The 10,049-nt window shown below is 43.1% G+C and overlaps 1 protein-coding gene across 1 annotated transcript; it reads right to left on the reverse strand.

The window, feature by feature from the left end:
• Positions 1 to 2,805: 2,805 nt before the first annotated feature.
• On the reverse strand, positions 2,806 to 8,844 carry LOC138611627 (uncharacterized; the record flags this gene model as incomplete). The annotated part of the gene is made up of 3 exons (XM_069684801.1): positions 8,441 to 8,844; positions 3,201 to 3,243; positions 2,806 to 3,110 (listed from the first exon to the last, which is right to left on the reverse strand). Coding segments are annotated over exons 1-3 (675 nt in total), but the record flags the coding sequence as incomplete, so codon positions are not given.
• Positions 8,845 to 10,049: the final 1,205 nt, after the last annotated feature.

Below are 10,049 nucleotides of genomic sequence, written 5' to 3' on the forward strand. Positions count from 1 at the left end.
AGCAACGACCAAAGCTGGTGTCTGTGGCAGCTGATCTGAGCGTGATTTCTGGCTCACATTTAGGACGTCAAACTACTGCCATTTCTTCCAAACCAAACATGATATCGGCAAAATTTCTTCACCATCAAGCCAGAAAGGCCTTAAAGAACACAGACATAAGTTTTTGTGGTCCTAGCTTCTAAAATGTGGTAATAGGAGCGAGTTAAAAACAGGTGCACTTTCGAAAATCCTGGAAAATCCTCCTCCCGATTAACATTGGAGTAAATGGAGCAGTTGAGAGCTACTCTTGTCAGTTAGGGGCAGATAAATCAAAAACCGTACATCCTACTGATAAAGTAGACACATTGGGAGAAAGAAGACAAGTGTGGCTACAACTCTGTGAAAAAATCACAGTTCTACTGTGTAATTTGTGGCTGGGGTCGCGAGAGAGAGACAGAATTTCTGAGAGTTTTTTTTGAGTCTCCGCACTCTGTCAGTTAGCTCTGCACGAACATTCCGCAATACACACCCATTATAAATCCTGAATTTTTCCAAAATAACTCACCATCTTTAAAGGGTCACCGTTCAAAAACGAAACATCGTAGGAAAAAAGTTCAAATACAACTTAAATAGACAAGACCCATGCCTACATTTTAAAGTTTGAATGGTGTTTCTAGGTGAACGTAGGCCAGAGCAGGAGATGTTTGAAAAACGTGGCAGATTTGTGCGTTTTTTGGACCTCGTCCCATTCATTCCAGATGGGAAATTTGTGGCAGTTTTTCGCGTCTTACGACGCGAAAAATTAATATTCTGGAGATAAAAATAATAGCACACCGAGTCCGAACGAGCCGCACGTTTTGATGTATTTTTTATTTGTGTGCGCTCAAAGCTGCGGGGCAAGTTAGGTGCCGAAAATCAGGGAGGAAGAATAATAAAAAGAGGCGCGAGCAATAACAATAGTGGGCTGTGCTTCGCACAGCCCACAATGGACCCCTATAGCTACGCTATAGAGGGGGCCATTGTGGGCCGTGCTGCACAGCCCACTAATAAGACTTTATTGATCCCCAGAAGGGAAATTCGGTTGTTCAACAGCACAACAACAAGTAGCAGGAAGGCAAGAAAAAACAGAAATAGGAATAGATTAAATAAAATAAGAGATACAACTGGTATACAAAAGTGACATAAGTGACAATCTAAAGTGACATGGTATGGGATTAAGTGACATACACGGGTAATAGCTACAACATTTAGCAATATGAAATGGTAGCGTATAAAGTATGAAGTAGTGCAGTGTAAATAAGGTGCAATATAAAAAGTTATCTTAAAAGGGGTTGTCTCAGATGGCTTTAATTTTGTCCCTCATCCTCCTCTCAGCCGCTGACTCCAGAGGGTCCAGTTCAAGCCCAACCCCAAGGTACTCGTATGAGTCCACCCTCTCCACTTCCTCTCCCTGGATGATGACTGGGGCAGGGGACCTCCTGTTCCTCTGGTAGTCCACCACCAGCTCCTTGGTCTTGCTGATGTTGAGCTTCAGGTGGTTGCTGTTGCACCATGCGATGAAGCTCTCTATCAGTCCTCTGTACTCCTCCTCCTCCTCCTCATCATCGGTGATGCATCCAACAATGGAGGAGTCGTCTGACAACTTCTGGAGGTGGCAGGAACCAGAGTTGAACCAGAAGTCTGAGGTGTAGAGAGTGAAGAGGAATGGCACCAGAACAGTTCCCTGAGGTATGCCAGTGTTGCTTGTCACCACCTCAGAGGCACAGCCATCCACTCTGACATACTGTGGCCAGACTGTGAGGTAGTCCAGTATCCAGGCTGTGGTTTCAGGGTACAGTTGCATCACCAGCAGCTTGTTCCTCAGAAGGCAGGGCTGGATGGTTTTAAAAGCACTGGAGAAGTCAAAGAACATGATTGTCACAGTACTTCCTGCTTCTCCAGGTGTGAAAGGGACTTGTGGGTCAGGAAGATGAGGGCTAGACTAGAGACAATAGCAATTGGATGTCACTTGTTTGTTTGTCATCTTCAGCTTTGAAGCATCAAGTTCATCATTTTGTCCGTTAAAAGCTTGTTTTTTATTTTTTGCTTGGTTTCAAAAGTGACCGTGTTTGAGGACAGGGTGGAGAAGACCAAGGGGTTAGCAACACAGTGTTATCAGTGTTATATGGTGTCTGCAGCTGGCTGCTCAGCTAGTTACCCAATGTGTGTCTGTAGTGGTGGCTGACCGCAGTTGATTATTTATCAGACTAAAGAAGGCTCAGGCCAGGAGTCGCTACAGTCTTTCAGTTACTTCCTGCCGACATTGCTGTGGAGAAACACCAACAACAGTCCTGACTCCCATACACAGGCTCTGCTGAATAATTCACCACATCCCCTTTCACACGTTTGTTGGTTTATATCTTTTGAAGTTAAAAGGTGTTGATGGAATAGTTACAGCTCACTACAGGCACGAGTGGAAAACAACACTGAGGCTTTGAATGTTTATAGTAACATGGATCTGAAATAAAGTCTTTTATTTTAAGTGACAATAAATGTGTGACAGGCATCACCATACAATCTGGCTTCAGTTCACCACCTCACATCTGTGTTTAACACTTTCCACCTGTGTCAAGATGTTCGTACGCATCACGATCACAATGTTTGCTAGGACCCCGTTTTGTTCAGATGCAACATGTTCCATATGACCCCTGGAGGTTGCTGCTTCATTACCATGAATCATTGAAGTTTAACAGTGTGTGACTCCCTCTAGTGGATGTTGAGGAGTATTGTGTTGTCTTTGCTCCAAAGGTTTTTGTACAGAGTGTTGGTGTTTCCTGTCACTGTGGGCCTCAGAGCACAGTAGTACACAGCAGAGTCAGACAGCTGAAGCTTCTGGATCTTCAGAGGAACTGATCTACTGTTGGAGTTCAGTGTGGATGAAAATCTCTCCTTGAACTCGTCTGGTGTGTTCCCTTCATCTCCTCTAATGCGACTCAGTATGAATTTGGGGCTGTTGTTTCCATCCTGTTTGTACCAGAAGAGAGATGGACCTGATTGACTGCTGTTGTATTTACAGTCAAGTGTTGCTGTCTCTCCTTCAGCAGCAGTCACATCTCCTCCTGGTTGCTCCACGTTGTCTTGTGCTCTGCATTCTGTGAAACAGAAACAAATAGTGTTAGTGTGCTGTTAAAGAATCATGTCAGTGTTGGATTGATATCAAAGAAACAGAGTGGTGTTCATACCAAGGCACACCGCAGCCAGCAACACTGAGATAAACAGAGGCATCATATCTGCAGGGCTGAGTAACTGTGAGCTACAGCAAGTCTAAAGAAGGCTGTGATCTCTCTGTTTGGTCTTCATCAACACTAAGTTGGTGGATTAGAAGGAGGAGCCTGATCACAGTGACAGGTCTCATTCACAGCCCTGTGTTATTCCCCCTACTGACACTTTACACTAAACACATGTTACTCACACTCTGCTTTTACTGTCTTTGCTATTTGTTTCAACATGTAAAGAGTCTTTGAGTACTTTTTAAAGCGCTATATAAATGAAATGTATTTTTTGTGCAGTGCTGTGTGCTGCTTTGCTCCAGGTGAAAGATAGGGCCCTCTGTTGTTGTCATCATCACTACAAAGAATGTAGACTGTATCATCACATCCCACTGACACATCCCTTCATGTCTCACAGTGTGTGACTCCCTCTAGTGGATGTTGTGGAGTATTGTGTTGTCTTTGCTCCAAAGGTTTTTGTACAGAGTGTTGGTGTTTCCTGTCACTGTGGGCCTCACAGCACAGTAGTACACAGCAGAGTCAGTCACCGCAGCAGAGGAGATCTCCAGATGAAACTCCTTTTTGTTTTTGTCATGTCTCAAAGATAACCTCTCTGTTCCCTCTGAATATTCCCTGATAAGAAGCTGTGGAGATGAACCGGACTTCTGCTGATACCAGTAGAGCCCATTAGCAGAGCCTGAATAGTTGCAGGACAGAGTCACACTGTCGTCCTCCAAAGCCAGCGTTACATCTCTGAATGGTGTCACTAAATCCTCAGAGGATCCTAAAAACAACAAAACAATATTTCACTCTGACTGTAGTTATTTCTCTCTATACTTTGTTTAGTGGTGTTAGAAAGTAAAAGCATTAAAACAGGTCAAAGCTCTTTCATGTCTTAGATGTTGCTACCTCTCATCAGTACTTACCAGTGTGAAAGAAGACTATCATCATCCACACTAAAGGAAGCTGCATTATTGTCACTTGTAGTGAATGAACAGGAGAGAGAACACAGCAGCTCTTCAGTTCAGACATGAAGTCATATTCATCTGTGTAGCTCCTCCTCTCACTCTGCTCTGTTTACATTCAGGCTGATGGAAGCTTTAAAAAAGGACAGTGATGCTGCAGTGATCGTCATCCAAGAAGGTCAGACTGAAGCAGCAATCTGCAGAACAATCAGCTGAAAGAATCTCTAATCTGTCTTAATGCAACTTTTGTCACATGATCTGCACATCTGAGCTACCATACTCTGACTACACATTCTGTCTGTTTGGTTCAGGTTTGTGTTCGTGGAACTGTGAACTAATGTTAATCAGTGCAGAGTTTCACTGTCAGTAGACGAGTAGGGTTTGAGGAAGGCAAAGAGGGAACCAACAGGAACATCATCTCGAGGTAGCATCAACAAGAAGATGAAACCTGGCTACAGATCGACAGAGAAAGCAATTAGTTAGGCCGTTAGTAAATGACTTTGACTGTTCAGTTAGCTCTTGCTTATTTTTCTGCTAAAGCGTTTGTTGTGTTGAAAGCATACTTTACTCTGTGGTTGGTGTGTGTTGTCTCCTCATGTGAATCCTTCAGTGTTTCAAACCTCGTCGTACCGACAGCCCAAATCTCCTTTGTAAAGTGCCTTTTCCGTAAAATACAGTTCACCAAAATCCTGTTCCACTCAGCGCCCCCTACAGGTCTGTAGCACTTCCCTTGTGATGAATGGATATGCAGCGTTTCTCTGTTGCATCTGTTGTGGGTCTGCATGTTTTTCACTTTGAATCTTTTATGTATTTGCTCCATGTTTGCTGTTCATGAATTTGTTTCGGCTCTTTGCAGCACGTTTTTTAAATGCAGCAAGTTTCTATTGTTGAGTTATTGTATGATCTTTTTAATATGCATCATTTATGATTTAGCAGCCTGCTCCACTGAATGGAAATCTGTGTGTTTGCCCTGATTGACTACCACAGAACGGCTCTTCACAAAATGACAGTGCGACCCAACATGTAAAGCTCCTGACCAAGTTAAATCTTTCAACAGACGATGTTCTACAATTCAATTACACACGACACCCACATGAATGACTTATTTACAACTTTATTCCACCAAAAATAAGATTCAAATTACATTTGTGTTACATTTAAGATCATACCAAATAGTGAGAGCACATTACCCATATATATCACTACTCTGTCCTGTCGGGGTTTATTACCAATTAGATATTCATGATCCCATGTTCTGTTTTAATGAGTTTAATGGGTCGTGCTTGTTCTGTAAAACATTCAATGACTGGATCTTATATAAATATCACAGAGGCTTACTGAGATCCTTCAAATCTTGTCTTTTTTAAATCATTAACATTTTAAATGTTCACTCCTTAGAGATCAAATAACAGTTGAGGAAGTTTTCAAAGTGCAACATGAGTCAGCTGTTGGTGAAACAAAAGCTCAGCTCATACCCGGAGTAACAGTATACGCTTCACATGCAGACCTCACAGTGTAGGAGGATTTCCTCTGGTTGGCAGAACGTCAGAGGCAGGTCCTTCTATGAGGGAGAGCCGTGTGCGTGTCTGTAAGCCTGCTGTCAGACCACCGTCATACTCAGGGAGATCTCTGGCTACTGGCTACTGTGCCACCTACTCACTACCTACAAGCAGCTCGAGTGGTAACGCTCTATCAGAACTACAGCTGTAAGAAACTCTGCACCTCAGTACCTCAGAGTTTCATTTTGTGGTACTGAATCAATTCTTTAAAACTATGACGGCTGACAGCTAGCTTGCATCAGGTTGTTTTTGGGAGGTTGACTTTGGATCTAGCTAACAATCTAGATCGGAAAACTTCATGATGCCGTGTGGAGACTGCCAGCTGCTCCATAGGGCCAACAGGAATATAACTCACCTGAAAGAAGACATCCACACACTTTCAGATGAGCTGAAAAAGAAGGACAGTCTCCTGACCAGCTTCATCAACATCGCCTCTGCCCAGTCCAAAAGGTTAGCGGTGATGAACTCTGCTATAATTGACACCATCCTGTGGGATCCTGTGACTCGCCCCCGACCCTCCTCCTGCTCGACTCCTAACCACCAGGCTACCTGGTCCGAGGTGGTGGTCCGGGGCCATAAAAAGAGCGGTCACAAAGAAATCTCACCAAGTCCCCTGAATCTCTCAAACCGCTTCGCTGCTCTTCAGGCGCCGACACTCTCAGCGGATCTCTCCGAGGACTTACCTGCCGCCCCCCGCGCCGCTGCTAGCCTGAGGACTGGAGGAGCACCGCCTGTGTCGACTCGCATTTCCCACGCAGCCTACTGCCGGCTTCAGCACTACAACTTCTAAGAGTTCTAACTAGAAAAAAGAGGAGAGAGCACATCACTCCTGTCCTTGCCTCTCTTCACTGGCTGCCTGTGACTTACAGAATTCAGATTAAAATCCTCCTGTTTGTCTTCAAAGCGTTGAAGGGTCTCGTCCCTTCCTTCATCACAGAACTCCTGTCTCCATATCTGCCAGAAAACTCAGATCCTCTGTCCCACGCTCTCGGACTAAGTGTTACGGGGACAGGGCTTTCTCTATCGCAGCTCCAACACTGTGGACTTCTCTTCCTCCATCCATCAGACTGATTATTACTATTATTATTATTATATTATATTTGTTATTATTACTGCTGTTGTTTTTATTGTTATTTTCATCATTATTAGTGGTCGTGGTTTTTGTTTCCCCCTGTTTTTAATGTGAAGCACTTTGGATCAACTGTGTTGTGTGTAAGGTGCTGTCCTTCTACACTTTCTTAACTGTAGGAATGTCTTCAACCATAGCACTTCATTTGTAATATCATGATCTGTGGATATAAACAGATTTTTTTAACTCACGTAATGTACACCAAAAACTGTATAATTGTGGCGGTCCTGATCCCCAGATTTCGGCTCATCAGGACAAAGCCTGAGGACAGGTTCCCAACCACATAAAAATACAATAAAAAAGAATGCCTCTTATAAAAACACAAAGGCCTCTTCAATGACAGTAATGAACAAATGCCTCTTCTATAATAACGAACAAATGCCTCTTTGAAAATAAAGGGAACTGAAATATTGTTTCTTTGGCCTTTTTTTAAACGTAACTTTGGCCTCTTTATTTTTTCCCAAATCAAACAAACAAAAGGAAATGTGCAAAAAGGGCTTTCCAAAGAAAACAGCAAATGAGCATAATAACTAAAGCCTGCAGGCGCTAGGCTAACGTTTGGAGAGTGAGATTCTTGCACGAATGGCACTTTGACGTCCTGATGCAGGTCACATAGTTAAAAGAATAGCCTTTTATTCCACACGCTGTGTGAACATCACAACCATCAAATAAATAGACAAAAGAGCAAACAAATCTCATCGGGGCCTAACAGACCAGAGATTCATGCTTAGACTTAAGCTGTTTTGGCAATTGAAGGAAGGCTCTGAGTGAATTCGGGGAGTGCATTTCCACCTCTTTTAAAACCTAAAGAAAGGCGTTGTCACACCCTGATTGTCCATGAGGAGAATGCACCAATCTGCTCTCGGTTATTCATCAGGAGCCAGCCCCCCACACCCTGTGCAACAGGTGAACTGAATAACCCTCTAATCAACTAAGTAACTCAGCTAAAATTAAATGGGAAAATGGGAACAATGGCAAGCACGAGAAAATGGGTCACTGCCACAAAATAAAAATACTTTTGAGAAGTGATTTTCTCTAAATAGAACCTGTAAAATTAGAAAGTGTGAGGATCGAGGATTGAACCCTGGTGTACACCACAAGAAATCATAGCCTGAGAGAACAACAGAAACTCTTCATAGACATATGAACAAAGCCACTCAAAACCTGAGTCTCTGATCCAACCAGTTTGTGGAGATCCTTTATTCAGAATGTGTGATCAGTCTGTTGTGGAGCTATAAATATTGGCACACTATTTAATTTGATAAACACGTTTCTCATACTGAGCGTTCTACTTACATATTTGAATGACTTTTAAATTCATCTTTCTGTCACATTCAGTCAAGACGAGTTATTGTTTGGATAGATATTTACCAGAAGACCTTACCATGCTTCCTGTCACTCTGCTTTATTTTAGGATTTTATCATTACTACAAATAATCGAGTAATAATGACAGACCATCACAGTTTAACAGTGTGTGACTCCCTCTAGTGGATGTTGTGGAGTATTGTGTTGTCTTTGCTCCAAAGGTTTTTGTACAGAGTGTTGGTGTTTCCTGTCACTGTGGGCTCCAGAGCACAGTAGTACACAGCAGAGTCAGACAGCTGAAGCTTCTGGATCTTCAGAGGAACTGATGTCCCGTTGATTGAAGCATCAAATCTGTCTTCCTGGAACTCTGGAGCATTACGGTCTGTACCAGCAGCAGCACGTAGTAAAATGTACTTTGGGAAGTTGTTCACTTCTTGTTTGTACCAGAACAAATAGGGGTATTTGTCACTGGTCTCAAACCTACAGCCAAGTGTGACTGCGTCTCCTTCAGAAGCAGTGACATCTTCTGTTGGCTGGTCCACTTTGTCTTGTCCTTTACACTCTGAGGAAGAAGAGGACATGAAGAGAAGGAGATGAAGCAGTAACACAGATCGGTTGAAGCAGAGCAGTCAGTGTAAGAAAGAGTTACCTAGCCAGAGAGTTAGAATCAGGATGTTCCTCAGACAGTGTTGCATGACTGCAGTGAATGGGGAGGAGGGAGAGGAGGAACATTAATACTCTGGTGGATCAGGGCCTTCCTCTTTCTTATCTGTTGAGTAGCTCTCAACATTACATGTCAGATGTTCAGCGGACACAGCTCATGTTGCTAACACTCTTTTATCTCACAATTCTGACGTTTTAACTGAAGAAAACTGTTTTTAAAACGTCTGAATCCTGAAATTAAAGAAAGAAGAAAAAATGTAAATAAAGTAAGAATTTAAAATTCTTCTGAGCTTCAGTTAAAAAGATGAAATAAAGACTTCAAAGAATCAAACAGCATGGCTCTTTATTGTCACTGTTTAAAACAACCAAAGGCAGTTCAGCAGCTCTTTGGTACGGACAACAACACAGCAACAAATAAGAATACAAATACGAGTCCTGATTATTTCTATGAACTCACATGAGCTCTTCATTCTTCTTATAATCACACTGATACTGTGGCGGCTGGGGCTCAGTGGGGGGTGGGTGGTTCGATCCCAAACCGCGACAGTCCACAAGTCCAAGCGACCTTGGGCGAGACACTGGACCCCAAGGCCATCGGTGTGTGAATGTGTGTGTGGATGTGACATGTCGCTTGGAAACTCTCTGAGCGGTCAGAAGACGAGAAACACGGTCCATTGACCATTTCCTCTTTATTTCAGACCTTCATGTTGAAACGTAAGAACTTTGTCCACTCGGTGGCGCTGTTGTTCAGATGAAGCAGGAGCTGAAACGTGTACCTCTTCAGTTAGTGTCAGGTTTTGGTACAGAGTGTTGGTGTTTCCTGTCACTGTGGGCCTCACAGCACAGTAGTACACAGCAGAGTCAGTCACTGCAGCAGAGGAGATGGTCATATTGATCTGTTTTTGCTCCACTGTAATCTTTAATCCAGAGATTTCTTCATTTCCTATTGTTCCTGAAGCAGCGTGAGAGACGAGAAACTCTGGTGGTTCTCCTGGATGTTGTTGATACCAGAAGAAATCATCACCAGCAGAAAAAGTCTTTGAGTATCTGTAGGACAGAGTCACGGTGCTGTCTGCTAAACTGAACACTTCCTTCTTATCTGGAGTGAGTTCATCACAGCTGACACCTGGAGATAAAGGTCACTTTTTAAACCATGTAAGAAAGAAAGAAATGAAGGTCATTCACAAAACATTTGTAGAA

This window comes from Semicossyphus pulcher, unplaced genomic scaffold, assembly GCF_022749685.1.
Source record: "Semicossyphus pulcher isolate SPU_LCO1_2020_fin unplaced genomic scaffold, fSemPul1.0.p SCAF_7, whole genome shotgun sequence".
NCBI lineage: Eukaryota > Metazoa > Chordata > Actinopteri > Labriformes > Labridae > Semicossyphus > Semicossyphus pulcher.